Source organism: Diadema antillarum, unplaced genomic scaffold, assembly GCF_040938485.1.
Source record: "Diadema antillarum isolate AM-2024a unplaced genomic scaffold, OU_Dant_1.0 seq00000565_RagTag, whole genome shotgun sequence".
Lineage (NCBI taxonomy): Eukaryota > Metazoa > Echinodermata > Echinoidea > Diadematoida > Diadematidae > Diadema > Diadema antillarum.
This window is the reverse complement of record NW_027271504.1, coordinates 1,189,188-1,211,493: the sequence shown is the minus strand read 5'-3', so window position 1 is coordinate 1,211,493 and position 22,306 is coordinate 1,189,188. Positions and strand designations below refer to the sequence as shown.

The window sequence follows — 22,306 nt, the reverse complement described above, 5'->3', positions numbered from 1 at the left end:
GATTATCTACAAGTCAGAGCAACATTTATGATCTCCCTCAAACTCTCTAAACTGAATAATACTTTATTATGAGAAGTTCTCAAAATCACCCTAGGAATGCTAAGTGAATAGACTAAATGACAATGTGCATTTTTGATGAAATGTGAATAAACATAGTCAACCATTTTCTTCCCCTAATTGTATAAATCTTAACTACAACTACAAACTGCTATGAAAGTGCTTTCTATGCCTCGAAGAACAATACATAATACCACCCCCTTCCCTTCAACACACACACACACACACACACAGAGAGTACAAAACACATACAAGCACACACACACATTCACACTCACTGCCTGCATACACAATATTACAAAGGGGCAGGGGGTAGAGACAGACAATCCCCAGAATCAACCAACCAGACAACCAATCTAAACTGCTACCTGGCTAGCAACATGGGCTTGGTATCAGCCTGCCTCCTGAGTTCCTGTTCCTGGTCTGTTGTCAGGTAGCTCAGGCCTTGGTAGAACAGCTGTCATGAAGAATGAAAATTGGCAGATTTTGCATTTAATGCTTGTTTACTTACAACTGTATACAGCATCAAAACTTGTGACAAAGCCTTAAGGCTCACACAAATAAGTCACAATGATGAAAAAACAAACAAACATAGAAACATTAATATAATCACAGTGCCACTACAATTATTTAAGTCATAGGTTCCATCTAAAACCTCTGAAGGTGATATAAGAAGCAAACAAACAAATTAACTAACTAACTGACTAAGAGTATTCTAATAAACAAGTGTAAACCCTGTACACAGAAGTATGTCTGCATTTGAAGTCTGCATTGAAGTTACTATATCAAGTACAATGTATACACAGAAACAAAGGTATCTCTAGAGCAACTGTGCTTTTTTCTGCCATAAACAGAACAAAGCAGAATCCCTTTTCTGATTTAATGTGCATAGAACTTCAATCGACATAACTGATTTCACATCTTATTTCACCCTTAGCTATACTTTAAGTATAGTTCTAGTGAGAGAAATTTAAATAATTTTGATAGACTTTGCAGGACAACTGCCACTTTTTAATCGGAATATAATCAATTATCAATTTCAAGAATTGTGCTCAAAGTGTTATGCACATATGGAACTGGATCTAAAGTCAAATTGTAGTGAACCACAAAAATACTGTCAATCTCACCTTGTTGAAGTCAAAGCTGTACTTGCAGAGGAATATCAATTTCAAGAATTGTGCTCAAAGTGTTATGCACATATGGAACTGGATCTAAAGTCAAATTGTAGTGAACCACAAAAATACTGTCAATCTCACCTTGTTGAAGTCAAAGCTGTACTTGCAGAGGAATATCAATTTCAAGAATTGTGCTCAAAGTGTTATGCACATATGGAACTGGATCTAAAGTCAAATTGTAGTGAACCACAAAAATACTGTCAATCTCACCTTGTTGAAGTCAAAGCTGTACTTGCAGAGGAATTCAATACTTGATGCCTGTGGATTAATTCATGTACAAAGAGAGAAAGAGAGAAAATTAGTGAAAGAGTTCTGCAGAGAGCAAGAAGGATAGCATAGAGAACAGGGTATTCAAAGCAAAAAAGGACAAAATGCAACATGTACATGAAATCTTATTTTCTTTCATTTCTTGTCACCACAAAAAAAAATATAATTCTAATTGTATAGACTCATCATCATGCAGAGACTCCAACTCTCCCATTTTCGACGGGAGATCTCCTGCCGAAAGTCCATTTTTGCAAAATCTCCCGTTCTCCCACTTGAGATTTGATTTCTCTTGCCCTGGCTCTGTGTCTCCCGGTGGAAAGGATTTCTTACTTATTACTATTGTTTGTTGAAAAAATAGGCCTTAAATAGCACGGCACCAGAGAACATCTAGAACCCTAGGAACTTTGCGCTTCGCACACATTAACTTGGAGTCTCCCGTTTTGCTAGGGGTTTCAGGCGGGAGAATCTCTAGATCAGAAGGTGCTTGGGGTTGGAGTCTCTGATCATGCATTATATGTAGTAAAGTGTTTTCCATACAGCAGGGCTCGACACCAACGGTGGCCCGGTGGCCCGGGGCCACCAAAAACGCACGTCGGGCCACCAAATTTTCAGAAATGAAGAATTTGGTGGCCTGATCGGGCCACCAAAAAAGGTCGGATGTTTGCCTTTGGGCCACCAAAAACAAAAGTTAGTGTGGAGCCCTGCATACAGGGATGAAAAAAAAAATCCCCAATCCCAATATAGGATGAATTTAAAAAAACAAAAAACAAAACCAAAATTTATCATTTGTAATACACAATAATGTTTAGAGGGTTTTCTACACAGCAGGTGAAACATCAAAGTGTATGATAAAATATGAGAGGACAGGACATTTAGGTTTTAGGTAAACAATCATCATAATTATCATAAATGAGCCACAATTCACTTGTAGCCTGTCCACTACTTAAAGGCAAAGGACACAGCAATTTACCTGGCAAGTAAATCTCGCATCGACTGAAGACATGCTCCTGGGAAACAGGTAGATATTGTATGTGTGTGCCACGTACCTGAAGAGTGACAAATTTATGAAATGCAATGGTAATTTGTACTGTTTACCAATGGCTGCAGTGATTTAAAAATTGTTTGAGTTTTCACATTTGATGCATATGTGTAGGTCATTTGTATCACAAAATATCCTACCATGTAAAAATTTTGCAATAAAGCCTAAAATATATGAAGATATTTTTCTCAATAAACCATAACTACCATTCTATAACTATTGTTCACATTTTGTGTATATTTAATAATACTCAACATTGATTATACTAGTATACTAATTAACATTTTTACTTTAGTTGTTTCTATGCCAAACACACATTCAAGAATTATTTTTGAAGCACTAAAGCTAGGTTTTTGCTTCCTCTGCAAATGGTAATAATGCCTTTAATGCTATTCTCAAGGGGTATAATGAATATATATATGCTTATTTTGTTTACATTCACTGGCACACAAGCACACAGATTTATTACATACATCCAGATTTATCAGGGCTGGACAACTTCAATTAACTTCAACTGTGTGACTTAAAACTGGCGACTGATTCAACTTTCTATTGAAAAAACAATGAACATGTATCAATCAGCTCACATATCAACTACAATCCATCTTTATTCTGAGAAATGCAAACAGGGAATGTAAAATTTGAAGGTTTGCAATCTGTAAAAATTAATCAGAATGCACTGGAGCCATAGAGGGTATCAAGAATACCTGGTAACATTTTATTCTAAATTACGGAAACAAAATAACAAATAGAATGCACAGATCACACAATAGTGTCAAATTAGATGAAATCAATTGGAAGCTAACTCATATCTTGTGGCTTTATTTCATAATTCCTGTGAAATTTCAATTCTGAATCCATGTTTTACTATCAAACTCAAGGCATAATAAAGGTTCCTCTTTCCACTTACTTGTTTGACTTTGGTACCTTCACAAAGGCTGATATACCTGAAAGGAAAATTTAGAGAAAACAATCACAAACATAACACTAACTTGAAATCAACAATTAAATTTGTTGGGTTTCATAATGATGGTATGCATAAAATTTATACTGGGCATTAAATACTTTTCCACTAATCTTTTGAGATTTTCAACTTACCAAGCCTCATACCGCAGAATTTACTGGCAAAAAATTGATTTCTTTCCAGATTCATATAACATGCAGGTTAGAATGTAACAGAATTTGAATATACTATCAGGGTATGTAGAAGACATATTTCTTTATTCATCAATTCAGGGAAGGTAACAATAATTCCTGGTATTTAATCCACCCATTGTGATGATTTTTAGCAGAAAATCACTTAATTCTCAAAATACATCACAAGTTTTTGGTGATATATGAATCATTGATTGAATAAATATAATCACAGGGAGGTATAATCCATCAACTTTGTCTTTATCTTAGTCTTTTTAAACCCTTCAGAAAAACACTGCTCTGTAGTGTATCAAATTTCTCATGCTAGAATTTATTTTGCCAGCACTGACTTCAAGCTAGATCAGGCAATACTTGAAAAGCTAATGTACTGCATTGCTGACTTCTGAGGAAAAAAAAAAGATAGAAGGTTCATCATGACGATGAACATGTCACTGGAGCACTGGAGAATAAGATCTCATCACTCATTTTTTTTTTTTTTTTTTTTTACAAAAAAAAAAATGTTGAATAATTGTTGATACATTTCATTTTCCAAGGATCAAGTTTGCATCCAAGCAACTGTCCACTACAGTATTGAACATTCTAATTTAGAGAAGATTTATGATCAAGACATAAGTAGATGCTAAATGATAATGTCAAAATCTTGGTGTAGACATTGGCAGTCTAGACATCAGAGAATACCATGGTAAAGTCAATGTCTAAACTGCACCACTTACCAATCTGACATATAGTGTACTGCATGGCCATTCTCTTGAGTTTCTCATACCGCTTCTCAGGGCTGTCAAACAAACTGTTGATGTCTTCTTCAGTAGCATGTAAGCCAGTGAACTCTGTGTCTATTGCTGGAAAACATGATACAATGTATGCACAAACATGGCTACTGAAAATCCTATGACATAAAATGTGGGCTGAATTAAATATAAAACCTTAAAACCTGACTACGATTTAGATAACATCAACCACTTGCTTGCATTTCCCTATATGGCTATAATATGAAATAAGAAATTAAGAAATTTTGTGTCAATCATGTGAGCTATGCACGACTTTGGTTGAATGAATCGCTAGATCATATTCATGTAGATCTGTGGATATCTTTCATTTCAAAAAGCCCAATGTTAGATGTAGAGTCATACACCTGACTACACACACAAAATAACACGTACACACACAGTTAACACACGCACACACACACACAAACAAAATTGCCAAAAAAGAAAAACAATAAGTGGTAAATCAATCTTCATGGCACAGGAGGCATGCATCTAAATTTAGCGGAATATGCTTACAACAAAATGGTGCTTTACAAAACAATACATAAATCAGCTCAGCCTCAGACCATTTCATTTCTTGACCATGTCCGATTCACGGGCACACAAGCCTATTCATATTGTATGTACAACTGTAACTATACACAGCCCAGTCGCCAAGCGTCTGGTCGTACAGTACAGGTCGGGCTAGTACAGAGTTGGGCTTTGACAAGTCATACACAGAAAGTCGCGCGTGGGACTGATACGAAAACTCGAGTTCTTTTTGAGTAAAGATTAATAATGGCCAACCCATCAAGCCTGGAAAAGTTTTAAATACGAACCGATAAAAGAACTGTCATTTATGCTCTGAAGTATCCTGTGCTCCTCATATGGGAAGTTGTGACGGGTGACTTCCATATTAGGCAAATTGTATTCCAACTTTGACTCTGTAGAAGCAGCCAGTTGTTCACTTCACAGGCTAGGAGGCAACGGGAAAGTACCGGTAGCGCGACGGTGGGGCATGCATGGGCACTGGGCATGGGGCCGGGCGGCGATCGATAGGGACGCGCGTGCTCTCTAGGTCGGTGGGTAATTCTCCCACAGTAACTGTGTACAAGGAGTTACTTGTAGTATATAGGCAGTGTCTGTGATGATGAAATTTTGTAGCAAAAAGAGATATGGAAATTGCGCAACATCACTGGGACTGTGAACGTCTTAGGCCTACAGTATTTGGTTTAACACACACAGCGTTCAGTACCGGTACCATTGCTTGTTATGTGGAACAACAAAAACTGTTTTATGAAGAGTTATAATTGATTGTTGCCTACATGAAGTTGATTGCAATCATATAAGTCTATGGATAGGGAATTTACAATCGATTTTGTCTTTATCATGATGAAACGGGGTCCCATAATGATAAAACTAACGATATTCCAATCTCTCTAAAAAATTGTCATGGTGGTGTCTGTCAAACAATTTCAATTTCAATTTCAATTTCAGACGTCAAACTGACGACTTTTCAGGCCAGTTTTTATGGGAAAGTTCAGAATTAGAAAAACTGGGCTTTTTACATGGCCGCCACGGTTTTAAAAGTTTATATTTCTGGTGCCACTTCCGGGTTTCATCAGCTAACAAGCAACACACCCGGCCTCCAGTTACGGGCCTTGATATGTTAACTTGATCAATACAGTCGATCAGTAAATGGAGCTAAGCAGGATACCGTCTCTACACGAAGGCCTAAGGTAAATTGCAATGCTATAGCCCTATCGAAGAATGCATGGGAGAAAAGGGTGGTTGCCTGATCTTTTTAAAAAATGAATTAGTGCATCATTTAATTGAATAAGTGATATATCTTGTCTTTGTTTATGTTTGGATACCACCACAGCAAAAAAATAAAAATAAATAAATAAATAAAAAGAAAACAAAAGAAAAAAAAAGGAAAGAAAGGTAAGATGTAATGAAGCAACTTTGGTATAAAAACTTTGGTAACAAAACAAAAAATATACAGTGGCGGATCTACTACGGGGTGGGCGGCGGATAAACCTCATAACCCCCTCACCATGCAATCACGCAATTGTTGTTGCTATCGATTTCTCCTCATTTTGGGGCGCATAACTGCGGTTTTTTTTTAAATTCCTTAAGTTTTCAGATCTTTTCCTGTATGAAATAAGGAATACATGATTGTGTTGTTCATATTTCTGTGATTATGTTTCACCGATTTCAGTATTTTGAACTTCAATTTCTTACAGGAACTATTCTATTGTCCTAAAAGAATAGTGACTTTATCTCTCATTTAAATTTTATTACATGTACAAATAAAAAAAAAAACCCGCAATATGCAATTGTGAGCAACTACAGTGAAACACTCTCACATAAATTACACAAACCCATGATTATCGCATATATCACGTACTATAACTAATACGGAACCTATCACATCAACCTGCTATTTAATCTGTCAATCAAATGTTGCAAGTAAATCAATCTAACAATAACAACAATATCAATACCTACATAGGTATAATCATTATAAGGCCTCCACATATATAGTAAATCTGATGTGATCTCATCTGATGTGTGATTAATGTGTAATGATGCTGAATCTATATCAAACCATGCATGATCGAATAAAATGCCATGTATGTTTGCCTACTTCTTCTTAAAGGGGAAATCCAGTCCAAATATAAATTAGTCTGATATAAGAAAGAGTAAAATATTAAGAGTTCAACGGTATAATTTTCATCGAAATCGGATGAAAAATAAGGAAGTTATGACATTTTGAAGTTTCGCTATTTGGGGGATAAACAGTTCTTGAACAGTCAATATGAATATGCAAATGGCAAAGTGAGCATGTCATTCCCTCACAACTTATCATATAGTTTGTACATGAAATTGTGACATTTCCAGTCTTTCATTCAAACGCAATTATGCCCAGGGCTCAAATCCTCGTATATCTATAACTGATCACTATTCTGAAGTTAAATAACCAGGAATAACATCATGTTTCAGACTTCAATGACAGAAACAATAAATTTTCGTCATTTTTTTTTGTACACGATCAATGGAAAATTGTGAGGGTATGACATGGTTAGCTCACTTATTAACATATTCATATATCCACTGTACAAAAACTGTTTTGCAAAAATGAGCAAAACTTCAAAATGTCATAACTTCCTTATTTTTCATCCGATTTCAGTCCCATTTTTACCGTTGAACTCGTAAGATTTTACTCTTTTTTTTATCAGACTAACTTATATTCGGACTGGATTTCCCTTTTAAATATTCTGATATGCATTCAACAAAATGTAGTATATATACTAAATTATATTGTGTATATACATCGTGTTCAAATGACAGCTTTTTTTTGTATTTGTGTTATTTAGTTATGCATTTGCTAATATAGAAGTGCAATTCCATATACTCAGAGTCTCAACATCATGTTCGAATGACATGTCTTGTACTTCTTTTTTTATTTCTAACTTTACATTTTCCCTGTTATCGTCCTCTATACTTCATCTCTTTTATCTTTTCATATTATCTGATCTCCTTTTGTGTCTCCCTTTTATTCTCCCCTCGCTCTCTACTACCGTCTTTTTTTTCTCTCTCCCTTCTCCCTCTCCATCTCATTTCTCACTACAGCTGTATTTTTCAATATTTCTCAATTTTTAAAACTCATTTTACTACCATTTGAAAGAATTGTGATACGATATTAATCAAAATGGTCATTGTGTGTCTGGACAAGAGTCAGGTTGGAATTATTTTCTCAAAGAATCAAGTAACGAAATACTGCTAAACATTGAAGAAATCCTGATTTCTGTGTGTGTGTGTGTGTGTGTGTGTGTGAAACAATCGGGATAAAGTACAGCCCTTATTAGTACGTCAGTATAATGCCAAATAGGATATGTATTCCAAGGTGTAGTGCAATCATGAAAAATTTACATAGGGGGGTTGTATGCGAATGGCATGCCTGGTATTTGTCTTTTATATTTACATTATATGCTTTCAAATTGTGATGGTGTAATAACTCATGGTTTATATTTGAATATATTTGAATGATATGTTTTTTTTGTGTGTATTTTTTGTATTAACTATACACAGCCCTGTCGCTGTACATGCAGAAGTCGCGACACTTCGCACGGCGTCTGATTGGGCTATTTTTTATTTACTATAATATATATATATATATATATATATATATATATATATATATATAAGTTTTATGTTCAGCACTTTCGAAAGAAATGCGTTGTTTAGATTTTCCCCTCTTTTTCGTCGTCTTCTACTTCATCTCTTTTTTTCATTTCTTCTTTTGTGTCTCCATTTCCTCCTTCCCTATAATAGTGCCTTCCACGTCTAATTCTCCTCCTCCCTTCTCTCCTCTCTCCCCCTTGAACTCTCTTAAAGGACAAGTTCACCTTCATATACATGACAGTGGAATGAGTGAATGCAGCAATATTATTAGAACACATAAGTGAAAGTTTGAGGAAAAGTGGACAATCCATTACAAGTTATGAATTTTTAAAGTGTCTGCGCAGTCACTGCTTGATGAGAAGACTACTGCAGTGTATGATGTTACATGCGTACAGCGATATAAGGAAAATATAAAGAGAATGTCACAAATTTTTATTTTTTGAAAAAATGCACATTTCCTCGACTTGTAGCTCACGTATGTTAAGGATGATGCTATTCCCCCTGCTTTCTGAAAGAGGCAAGTCAAGCATTCTTTCATTATGCGAGAAAAATGAAAATATGTTGAATTTTCTTTTTGTTTTCTTTATATTATCGTTGTACACATATGACATCACAGGCTGTAGTAGTCTTCTCATCCCGCAGTGACTGAGCAGAAACTTCAAAAATTCATAACTTTTTAATGGGTTATCCAATTTTCCTCAAACTCTCAATTATGTGTTCTACTATTGCCGCATTCACTCAACCCACATGTCTATGAAGGTGGACTTGTCTGTTAATATCCCCTCTCCACCTCCTTTCTCACCCGGCTGTCTCAACCCCGTTTTTTTTTCAATACTATAGGCCTACTTCCCCTCTTTCTTGATCTTTTACCTTTCTTACTATCTGATAATATATCTATAATGATGAATATCAAGTATAATGTAGGGTTGGCCTTATTATCTGTTATCCAATGATCTACATCTTAAATTTGTTACAGATAGGCCTATACACTTTCATTTCCTGATATGTTTAGTTTGTGTGTCAGGTATATTCTCTCTCTGTACATTATAACTGTAAATCAAAGAGAATGTAGCAATTGGGCTGCTAAGTTTGATACTGAATAAACTCATGAATTCAATTCAATTCAACTGTACTGAACGTAGTAATATCTCGAACTTCCTACTTGCTCCCAGGCCTGCTCGGGAGTCGGTGGTTACTGACTACTGCTAGCTGAGAGAATGACGTCATACTTGTCACGGAATGATAATGATCCGACGACGGTCGAGCGAGAGCTTTGCGATGCGTTTTGTTTTCACCATCACGTACACCACATCAGTGCTGCACCACATATCACAGCTCACAGGCAGGCTTGCACTCGACGGAGATCCGACTTGGTGATGCTAGCTGTCTTCATGTTGTACGTGAGTGAATCACGCATGTAAGTTGCACCAATTTGAAACATTCTTATTTAAGCAAACTTTGGGGACACTTAAAGAAAAAGTCTATGCATAATGGGGAGATTGGTATTCGCTTAATTCAGTGACTACGAGCGGGTCCCACACAGCCCAGAATAGTTAGTTGTATCACATACAGTGGAATATATAGATGGGACTGTTGTGAAAGTCGTCCCGCGGCCGTAGGAATACAATTATTGACAATGGCACATTGCATTGCAATTGTACGAATCATGGTCCATATGTCCATGGCATGCAATACACCACTAAATCAGGGATGGAAACCCATACCTCATGACCATGCAGGACAGGTGGAGGTAAAGTTAAGCCAAATTAAGTAATTTTAAAGTAAAGCGTTGATCAGCTTTACAGAGTTAGAATAATAAATATTTAGATACCCGGTATGACAGTTGTGCACCCCATGGCCATAGACTGTCTGCATGCACTGATGAGTTAAATGGCAATTAAATGGAACAGTGAGGTGTTGTGACAGACAATAACCACAATGAATGGAATTCTAGATATGAAGTAGCCCAAGGGACACAGCTTTGTTGTTTACTTGTTTGTGTTAGTATGACAGTTAACAATGCTTAACACTTTTCTGTGAAAATTCATTTTGGTAAAATTTTTGTTTACCTTGTGATGTTGCTCATTTTTTTTCTCTAAAAAAAATCTACTGTAGATCCGCTTTTCATCATACTTGGCTGGCTGTGGGAAGATGAAGAAGCTGCCATTCATGATGGGGCAAACCAAGCAAGAAGATTTCGCTGCTGATGCCAGCAAGAGTCTGCAGAGACCACAGAAGTTTGCCACACAGGATTTCAGTTTCCACGCAAAGAACAGCAACGGGAATGACCCTGGGGCTTCCCAGTGCCCTATCAGAGATAACTCTGCTCCGAAAGATCAGCCGGGAAGGCCCTCTACACCCTTCCCGGAAAATGAAGTGCAATTTCTTCCGAATGCAAATGACACGTACCCGGAACCATCGGCTGAAAGCTTGGTGCATGTGGGTGTGAGTGGGGAGCGATTTGTGTCCGGTGTCGGCGAGGGGATGTTCCCCAATGCCAACTCCATGGGGGCGACTTCTGTCAGCCAGAGAAGCCCCGTTCACCGCCACCAGGTTGGGGCCGATCATCGTCGGCCACCTTTGCTTCCCCAGCAGCAGTCCTGGCCTCCCAGTCATATATACTACAGCCAGGATCCAGCTCCTCAGGTCAACGGCAGCAGGGAACAACAGCAACACCAGGCGAGCCCATTTGCCCCTATTCAGCGGGTGGGGTCTTTTGATGGGGCCGTGCAAGGCCAGCCCTCCCACAGCCATGCCACTCCCTTGCTGATGTCCCCAGAGAAGGAAGAGAAGGTCCCTAACTCTGCTGCACGCCGGTCCAGAGTGTGGAAGTATGGTAGGAGAAGCAGTGGCAGCTACACAGACAGGCAGCCCTTCATGTTCAGTGTGTCAGCAGCGCACTCTGGGTACATTTCTTCTAATGTCATTACCACTACTGTGAAAGCTGTTATTTTCATGTACAGATATTTTTTTTTGCAAATGAGAGGTCACAGACATTTTTTGCAAATGTTGTTTTTGTGATACGACATCAGAGATATCATAAGTATATGCCACATTACTCTACATGGCGATGTTGTTAAATTTGCGGCCCAACAGTGACCCGCAAAATTTATGAAAATTAAATCCTCATGAAAATAACAGCTTTTACAGTAATGGTCTTCCATTTTGGTTTACTGATAAATCATCTTATGCCCCCCTCCCTGCCTTCTTGGTCAACAGTCAACACTTCGAGTGTTTGGTCAACTTCATCAATTAATCTGTAGTAGAATTGATGCATGTTGACATTTGCTGGTACACAAGACTCATGGAATGCTATTCAGATTGTGCCGTAGTCACATTGACAAAACAAATATTTTGAGATTCCCAACTTACAATGTGAAATAATCTCTGGTATTTAGTCTATCACCGCAATGTCTCTGTGTGTAAATCAATTTACTCAAATCTCTGCTGATCTGTGCTCATATTTTCATGATTTCATTCAGAATAATGTCTTCCTACTGGCGGATATGTCTGCTTCAGTGTGAACTCCTTAAGGAATCTAGGCATGTAATACTTTTGACTGTTTTGTTTCTGACAGGCCTATGACAAGCATGGAGTCAGGAGGGGCAAGGTTCTTTGGAAAGAGAGCATTTCCAAGTACCAGCTGTGATGAATCCTGGTGAGTATACAATGTATGCAAGGATACTATTGCTGTTGGTGATATGATTTCCTTGCACAATTCCTTCTTGTTGTCATAGTTATCTATGACCATACAGTTCAATCTGTGTTTACATTGTACAGTTACCTTTTGCTTGAATAATAGATCTTAGAGTCAGGCCTAGTGAAGACTGGTTCATTCATTTCTCTGATCATATAATGAAGAGCCATTATTTGCCATGAGCTACATTCTCATTGCACATTCAATTCAATCTGAATTTCATTTCCCAATCTCACACATTATTTCAAATCAATCGGATTCAACAAATTAATGTTCTAGTTTAATATTTGAACTTACATTTGAAAAGGGGAGAGAAAAATGAGTAAGTGCATAACATATCAATCTATTTGTACAGAATCATTGTGTTATTGGAAAAACAAATCTTTGGAAGAGGTCCATGTAAATGAGATTTAGGCCACTCCACTCAATTTAAAGTACAACAACGAAAAAGAAAAGTGAAGTAATGGAAGCACACATCAGCATGCACATAGATAGACAGACAGACAGACAGACAGACAGACACACACGCAGGCACACAAATTATCAAGGAAACCAAAGACATAGGATAAAACAGCAAGAGACATCCGGAAGGGGCAGTAAGAGAGAGGAGGAAGGACTAATGGAGAGGAAGCATATGCTAGACTTCAACATTTGAGTGGTGATACATGTAGTTCATGGTCATGGGATAAGAGTTCTTCTACCACTACATGTAGATAAGCAGCCTGCCTAGGCTTATGAGATCCTTCTTTAAACTGCACATTTTGAATTCCCCTGTTTACTTGTGAACACTGAATTCATTTTTCATATGCCTAAATTTGAGCAAATTATGTTAGTAAAGTTATGCACTACAAATGTATTTTCAATCAAAAAGTGTGATTTTAAAATTGGGAGGAAATGGTATCAGAAGAATGTTGCAGTTTACTTGATGATAAGTTGTTAACATACAAAGTATGGATATTTGTAGAGTTCTCATCACAACAGATGCTTGCTTTTTCAGAGCGGTGTTTATCTTTCTTGCAGTTAAAAATTCAGAAGAATTGAAATGGAGTGTGTCTTGCATGCACGCATGTATCATTGATGATGCTTTGCCTTGCTGCAGGTCGACTGAGCCCACTCACAAACAGTTCATCAGTGAGGAGCGGATGGCTGCAGAGATGCACAACCTTAGCCTCGATGGCTTCCACAAGCCCCTCCTCTTCCCGTCCCAGTCCACGCCCTCTGTTGCTGCCATGGCAACCCCTCCACTAGCCCGGGAAAGCCCACCGTGTCCCCACTCCTCCCTCCCTTCCCACCTCCGACAAGACCACACCTCCCATCCTTGCCTCCCCTCGACGAGCGGCAGCACCAGTGCCCAGTCGTCCAACCTCCTCAGGCATCACCAATGCCACCACTATGCCCAACCCAAGCCTTCCGCCAGGGCCGTCATAGCGGACATCGAAAGGAGGTGGGTACCTTGATTCTTGAACACCTAGCAGATCTCTTCTTGCCTTCTAATTATATGTTTAAGTGATGCAGCATGGTATCACTGATGATCATTGTGTGTGCTTGTATGTGTTGGTGTTTTCATTCTTTACCTTCTTTAGATGCTAACCAGTGCTGAATTAAACCATGTCACTATTCCCCACCCTCACTACTTGCACTTGATATTAAGCAAGCATATCTATTCAAAGCAAGCTGAAATTGTGAAAAGTACTGGAAGTAATTCTGAAGACTAACAGGACTCTTTCTTTACTTTTGATTATCAGCAACCCTGTACAATATAATTACTTTGCATGTGAGTATAATAGCGTTAATGCCAGAGGTGAGATGGTGTTGCTAAAAACAATCGACCCCTCTATATCCCCTTCTCTGCTAGACTGGATGATTCAGACGATGAAGGCGTGGAAGAAGACATGCCTCCATCGTCGGACTGTCAGCGACTCGAGATGACACCCCAACTAGCCCTAGCCCTCAAGGCCAAAGGAGCAGAGAATCATGTCTTGCCAGCAGACATTGTCAAGAAAATGTTAGTTTGTTGTTGGGGGGAGTATTCAAAATGCATGTTCACATTTCCCTTAGATGCAATGAGAAATTGTGATGCTGAACTGAACTTATTACCTTATTTATTTAACCTTCTTCAGAAACATGTTACAAAATGATCAATTTATTGCCAGGTATTCCTCAGTGACAAATCATGGGAGAAAGGGCAGGAAAAAAAGAAGATTACAATAAATTAAAGATCCAGTCAGTTGTGTAAAGAATGGTTAATCGACGTCAGAATGAAAAAAGAATTATTTTGGTACTTAATGGTATGTCTACAGCAAGGCCAAAGAATTACTCGTAACAATCACTGGTTATGACTGACTATTCATAGATCGACATCTAATTCAGCAATGCCAGTTACTAGTGGTCATTTGATTGGGTGCAGCGGGGTCCAGGCTATGCAAATTACCAAATTGACAGACAGCTTCATGTGCTCCTATTCCAACAGGAAATGGTGTATGGCAAGCCCCTTTGTTTGATGCGTTACCCGTACTCGCCATACTTTAAATAGACAGGGATTTTATAATGTTCATGGATTTATAGACCTCACTAACTATATACCAGTATTACAAAACGGGTGGAGAGAATCATGCAATCACAATGGATTTTGGACAAAAATTTGTCACCGTTCTTCTATAAAGCAAATGATGTACGTGCCTTTTCATGCATCAGAAGGAATAGTGTCCACGTGGTAACTGTGGAATTTCGCCTCGGGGGTTAAGCATTCCATAGTTTCCTTATGCACACGATTCCTACTGACGCACACAGGCCCATGTATCATTGGTATACCGAGATATCTGGAAGAAGCTGTGTCCCATATGTCATCTAGTGTATTTTCAAAGTGTTAGGACTAGCAGACCAGGATAACTGAGGTGTTAGTTACGTGGCAAGACACTGAATTGAATACTTACCACTTGAGCAGCTGGTCATTGTCTTTCTGGTGTGTTACAAGCAAGTTGATCTGTCCAGTATTTTAACAGTCATATGTACCTTTGTTATGCTTGTACATGGAAGAACAACTTATATCAACTGAGGTTTAATGTGTGACACCGATACGCAAAGATTTTGTTGATGTCCAGATTGTATGACAGGGATTGGATTGTAAGTGAGGAAGAAAGCTGCATAACTAAATTACTGTGGTGTAAAGTTTCATGACTGAAATCAAATTGATACACTAAATGAATTGATTGAATCATGAAACTAATATGAATGCAATCTTCCCTCCACACAGAGCAACGTCGCCTTGCATGGAGTTGGTTCTGTGGCGCCCTCCTCCATCCATCCTCAATCTTCGCGGCGGTCCCGACTCGCCCAGCAAGTCGCCCTCTGCCTCGCCCTCTCCCCTGGGCTCCGAGCTGGCCCCCATCATGGAGGTGGAAGTGGAGCGGGAGCGAGCCGAGGCCAGCGCCATGTCACACCAGCAGCCGCCCTACGGTGCCACCGCCATGCCCGGCAACGGCATGCAGGAGGGCCTACCGGACTATGACGAGGACATGGATCTGTGACCCCCCACACGGTGCTAGCCTTGATTTTTTATATAAAAATGAAACTCTAGATAACTTTTGAAAGAGACAGCTCAAGTTACGTTATTAAAATGAGATGGAGAAATGATCAGCTGCTTCTGGAACAGAGGCTGAACTGTGTGGTTGGAAGGGACTGCATGATTCTTCGTTGAGAGTGCTGCATGGATATTTGTGCATCTGCAAAAGTTTTTGTTTGCCAGTCAAAAATTTTGAGCTCCCATCACTCCTGCTTGTGCATTAAGGATTGCATGCAACCAGTGAAATGTCCAATGGACTTTCCATGCATCACTTTCTGCTATGAGAGTGATGAAGCGCATACCGCTCCACCTTTCATGCTTGAATGACTCTGACAGCTGACTGGATGTGAGAATTACGAGAATCGCAAGCATTGTCTTGTCTAGTTGGGGCTATGGGGTAGTTGTCCTGTGTGTCACAACTCCAGCGTGGACTTATTGTCACTGACTGTTCAGACTCCTTGGATACTGTGTTATTGTCTGATGACTGTATGAATAGAACTAAGAGCAGAAGTGAAGTGAGATGACAATAGCATAAAGTGAAAGGCAATTTTGAAGTTTATCTCGACGAGTTCCTCGATGAAAGATGCATTCGGTGGTCAGCCTGCTCGCTGTTGTTCAATATGAGCCCTGTTACACTGGACGTTAAGTTCATAGGGACCAGCACACATCAAATTTGAGTCCTCAACACTGGATCATGTTATGTTTGAAAGCCATACTTCGCATCTCCCTTTTAGCTTCAAGAGGCACATTTTTTAATGCAATAGGGCATTGGAGCAGAGATGTCTTTGTTCGCATGCACCATGGAATTGAGTCTTGTTATCAAGGAGAAGGTACCATTACCTCGCTTACATGCCTTGGCGATAATTGTACACAGTAAATGTGGAGTTTACCAAGTGTTGACATCAGCATGGATGAAGGGACGGAACCCAGAGCAAAATTTGATCGCTTACATCATAGCTTGAGGTCATGACTTGCTGTACATGTACATGCCCTGGTGTGCTGAAGGCAGCCGACTATGAATGACATCAGAGATGAAATGAAGTTAACAGACATGAGCAATTACATCCTTTTTGGAGCAAAGGCTTGACAAGAATGCTGAATACCTTAAATGCTTACACTGGTAATAGTCACCTATATTTGAACCCTGCAATACGATATTCTGTCTTTTGTGCTCCTCCCCTTTGTAAAAAGTTTGACGTTTTACATGTACATGAAAGTTTGTATCGTTTATCATTCAAAATGCATTACATCCTTCTATGGGAGAGTCTGCTGCCCTCCTGGACTTTCAGTTTGAAGGTGCAACAAATACTTTTCTCTTGCCGAGAGGCAATGCTGGCACTAAGAGCTCTTAAGATATGTTCTAGAGTTTGGGAAGGACAGAATTTGATTTGTTTAATTTCAGACTCCACATGGGTAGGCACAAAGGTGGAAATGGGTTGACATCATGGAAAGCCGCCGCCTTCTTTTTTTTAATGAAAGAATCTTGGGAGTGTGCTCTTTACTCGAGTCAGGTAAAATCTCAGGATTTTTCAGATGTGGTTTTGTAATATCATGTTATCTTCAGAATATTTCGTGACAAGGTGCATTTGTGTTGATGAACTAACCATCAACTGCACCTAATTGTGCTTTGTGATGATTATGGATTTCAGAGGGCAACATTTATTTTATCATGATCAAGTACATGTATACCCCATAAATTTTGTGAGGATTTGACTTTGAAGTTTTTGCTAATTTTGCGAGTCGGGTGCTATTTGCGAATTTAGAAACACATGATTGTGAAATCATTAACTCTGATCTTGACATAAATTCAACATGTACGCGTACATTTCTCTATTCATTCCTGTGCTCAACGTTCGCAAATTCAACCACATGCAAAATTGTTGGGAAGAACCGATTGGTGAAATATTAGACTTGCGAAATGTGTTGCGTAGAGAGTACATGTCCACATCTGGTCTGCATCCAGTACATGTATGTGGGACAAACATCCAGATAATTGTGAGTCTATCTGCCCCATTAAATTGTAATGTATGAATTCACTCTAGATAATTATTGAATTTGTTCATATGAAGAGTGAAGGTTTCTTGTGTAAGATCCGATGCAAATCCATGTTGTCTAATTGCATATTGCATGAGATTTGCACATATAGGTTGCAAGACAAATGGGAAGCTACTGCAAATATAGGATTTGACAGTTCAAATCAAATCTTCCTCCTGTGTACCTTTTACTCTCTCAAGCTGTTTCTGTAAAGGTTCACCCAAGCTACGTCCCATACCACTGTGCTGTCATGATGTAAGTTTGGTTTAGAGTAATGAATTTGTGAATCAATATTTTACACATACATGGTATACCAGATAGTCACTTTGCTGGCATTTTTAAAATTTTATTCTTGAGAATAAAAAAGAAAGAAGAAGAAGAAGAAGCTGGATTGTAATGTTACTGCAGGCTTTTTTTTTCCAGAAGCTCAGCACTGCAGCAAAGATTGATGCAGTGCACTCCCATTGTAACAAACATGGTTATAACGAAATTCTCGTTATGACAAAGTAAAAATTCATGTCCCAGAATCGTCATTTATATATTTTTATGTGCTTTACTATTCGGCTATAATGAAATTTCTATAGAATGAAGGCAAACCACCAGTCTCGAGGACTTCATTATAACGGGAGTTAACTGTAACCAAGGAAGGGTTACATTGACCCTCAACTGCCCCTCCCCCCCCCCCCCCCCCCCCCCCCCCCCCCCCCATTGGCCTCCCACCCTGAAAGTTCTTTTCATGACTCCTACTCCATAAGGTGTCAGAAGTATGGCATTCCTATCCAAACATTACAAAATACCTGATATCTATACCAGGGCTCCACACTAACTTTTTTTTTTGGGTGGCCCGATGGGGCCACCAAAATCATCAATTTCAAATTTTTGGTGGCCCGAGAGAAAAATTTGGTGGCCCGAACAAAAACAATAAAGAACATTAACTCACTGCATGCATTTATGCATTACCGGCGCAAAAAGTTCCAAATTTATTGACATACTTTAGAAAAATTTTTGGTGGCCTGAGGCAGGCCACCAAATCTGCCGTTTTTTGTAATTTGGTGGCCCGACTTTCATTTTTGGTGGCCCCAGGCCACTGGGCCACCGTTAGTGTCGAGCCCTGTCTATACATTGTATTTATATGATGGACTCATTCTTTTTTTCTCTCTCTCATTCTCCCATCCCCCTCTTTCTCTCATATTCTATGTTGGGTATCCTTTCAGTTTTTCATGGCTGTCCCAAATAACAGGCTAAGTTTTTGAGAACGGACAGACTGTTCAGGGCAAGCAGACAATGAAGAGAGATTTTCAACCTCTGACTCTTGTTGAGGGATTATTATTAAATTGATATTGATATCACTGTGATACTGAAAGGAGTACAACACATTTGAAAACAGCAGTGCATGTTGTAGCATGGATTGTCAAAAATACAAACAAAATGGGACAGTGCCAGCCAGCATGCACTTCTTTGTGCGACTCTATGATGAATTTTGAATCCGAGGGGCCAAAAACAGGGAGCATAAACATTGTGGACTTTGTACGTCTCATACACTATTGATGTCAGACTCTCCTTGTTATTTACTCGATACCTCAGTCATCCTTTTGATGTGGTGGAAAAGACACAAAATTGTCAATTGCATTCATAGTTGAACTTCTGACCCCATGGTGTGCACATACTTGTTTTATTAATGCATGTAGCTAGCAGAAGAAAAGCAATGTGCATAAGTTTTGTTTTGTTTTGTTTTTTTTTTACATTTGTTTCCTTCTTGCCTTTTCATAGCGTATACTGGTACACAACTTGAACTTTGTACAGTATGTGAATGTGAGTGTGTAAAAATAATGGTAGACAATGGCAGACTAAAGTGGCTCTGAGTCTGCCAATTATGCACTCACTGATGTCTTCGATACTACTGATATAAGATTAAACATTTGTTGGCAATAGTCCATATGCTCACTTCACCAAACTGTTTATCATGGCAGTCTAGACCACTGATTTAACATGATATGCCAGTTCGTATTCCTTTTGGCAGGCAATCTTATATGACTGTTTAAAAGTTAAAGAGTGTTGGGTCAGAAGTAACTTACCAACTGGTAGGGTTTTTTTTTTCTTCTTCTTTTTACACATTGTGTGTGCTTAGCACCATTCACACCATCCATGCATGGCGGGCAGGATATTTTGCTATGCTTGCCAAAGTGAGGTTGGATGATTTTCCAGCTTTGAACTGGATTATGCATAGCAGTGAGGATGCTCTGCAGATACTATTCATGATTGTGAGAAATTTGAGAACTGAACATGTAAATGATGTGATAAAAAAAAAGAAGTCTTTCCCCATCATCTAACTGTAAAACTCTCCTGTCGTAGCATGTGCCAACACCAAAATGGACCACATTTAATGAAATATTTCAAGAGCTGTTTGAGTGTGTGGAATGGTAAGCAGTGATCTGACCCATATCTTTGACTTGTGACCTCTTTGCCTGCTACCCATAATTTGTTCGTCTCGGCATGGTGGGCAATTTTTTTTTTTCGATAATACATCTAGGAATACATACATTTTAGGGTCTACCCACTTGCCCCCCACCACTTTTTTTACTCCGGAAGTGGCACCAGAAAAAACAAAAACAAAAGTGGTTAAGCTTTGTTTGTGGTGTACCAGACGAAAAGGCGGGTAAGGCCTTTTTTTCTTTTTTTTTTTTTTTTTTTGCTTGTCAGCTGAAGAAACCCGGAAGTGGCACCAGATATATAAATCAAATCAAATCAACAGTTGAGTACAAAACACAAGAAAGAAATCTGTACCACTCTCCTCTTGGCTGCCAGTCATATTAAATTGCACATACCCCATTGAGAGAGTTGATGCGCAGTATAATTACACTATGATTTGTCACCAAACCGAGTACTCTGCTACACCGAATCATTGTGAAACATGATAGTAATTGATTATACTGATCACAGAGGATGTCCTGTGTCACTATTGAATTCATTCAAGTTGTGCTCAAAAAATGAGGTTGTCATGTACAATTGTACACACATAGCAACCAAGGGACACTGCTCTGTTAATTCATATTGTATTATTTTATTAAAAGGAGGACGTGCTGTTGAGGAAAAAGTTTTTAGCTACGTCAATTACCAGCTTGCATTCCTGGCATTCTTCTAAAACAGGCGCCACCTCACGTACCTCTGGAGCATATTTTTCTTCTTTTTTTCGTTGCTTCATGTAATGGCCTTCTTCTTCTTTGTTGCTTTTGAAAGAGCTGGGGGTAGTCTAGGTTGATGGCTTTTACAATGTACTTGGTAATGCTTTGTCACTTTGCTGCAATATGAATTAATGTCCCTGATGTAGAAGGACACTTGAAGTAAAACACTTGGATATAGGTTTTTTTAAACTCTTGGTTGCCATGGCAGAAGCCAAATGCTCAGAACGGCCTCATCGTTGTCATGGTAACTGGAAGTTCCCAGAGGTCATAAATGGGAAATACTGGTTACACTCCACTGCCGGATTGTGTCATCCCCACATTTAATGCTATGTTGCATAAACTGGACTTTGAAATGCATGTAGATGTAATTTTAGAGAGAGAAGTGAGAAATTCAATGTGTGTGAGGGATGCAGTTTCAAAGTCACAGCTCTGTAAATGTATTACACTATCATGTCATAATAACATGATAACAACCATTTTTTGAGAGGTATGTATTTTTGGTCATCAATGTTAGTTTGTATTTTGCTAATAAAAATTGATGTTCCATATGTAATAATAGAATCTCCTGCTGTGTGCAATTGAGTAATTTTGTGTTTACCCTAGTTTCTCAGAAAGGATGAAAATTTATCTCCCACCTTTTGGAATTTGCTCACAATGAAGACATATTGAAAGCTATAGATACTGCTGTCCCGATATATGTACTCAATGTAATGGATTATAAAGAATCATGTAGCAACCACAATCACCATATGCTCCAAGACTGCAGTACTTCCTGTGTACCTTTCTTGGTAATAATATTTCACATTTTAGACTTTACCAAATTGAAATGTGTTGCACAGCATAATCTATTTTACACATTTCTTATGCATATGTCCCCATTTTAGAGCAGAAATCAGTAGTTCATGCAGTTGTTGTATGGAAACTGTGTTTTACAAATTTGTAAACTATACAATACACACACGGTATATACATACATGTACATGTATGTATATATATATATATATATATATATATATATATATATATATATATATATATATATATAATACAGTATATATATATATATATACACACACACACACATATGGAGAATACATTGATGATTGACAGATACCCAGACCTCCCAACCTTTCCTACTGAAAAATAGGGATGATTTGGCTCATTATTAGGAAAGAAAGAGCACTTTCCAGAGGAGTGTGTAGTA

The 22,306-nt window shown here is 38.5% G+C and overlaps 2 protein-coding genes across 2 annotated transcripts in view; one reads left to right on the top strand and one right to left on the bottom strand.

The window, feature by feature from the left end:
• Positions 1-5,410, bottom strand: part of LOC139735152 (poly(A)-specific ribonuclease PNLDC1-like) — a 29,183-nt gene extending 23,773 nt beyond the window's left edge. The window contains exons 1-6 of the mRNA XM_071645913.1: positions 5,279-5,410; positions 4,407-4,532; positions 3,449-3,485; positions 2,470-2,545; positions 1,443-1,490; positions 426-514 (exon numbers count right to left, since the gene is read on the bottom strand). Coding sequence (XP_071502014.1) covers positions 426-514; positions 1,443-1,490; positions 2,470-2,545; positions 3,449-3,485; positions 4,407-4,532; positions 5,279-5,354 — 452 coding nt within the window. The 5' untranslated portion in view covers positions 5,355-5,410. The remainder of the gene's footprint in view (positions 1-425; positions 515-1,442; positions 1,491-2,469; positions 2,546-3,448; positions 3,486-4,406; positions 4,533-5,278) is intronic.
• Positions 5,411-10,778: 5,368 nt separating this feature from the next.
• Positions 10,779-15,851, top strand: LOC139735206 (uncharacterized). The gene is made up of 5 exons (XM_071645965.1): positions 10,779-11,533; positions 12,205-12,285; positions 13,424-13,768; positions 14,180-14,329; positions 15,578-15,851. Exons 1-5 carry the CDS (start codon positions 10,779-10,781, stop codon positions 15,849-15,851), a joined length of 1,605 nt encoding a protein of 534 aa, XP_071502066.1.
• The last annotated feature ends 6,455 nt before the right edge of the window (positions 15,852-22,306 follow it).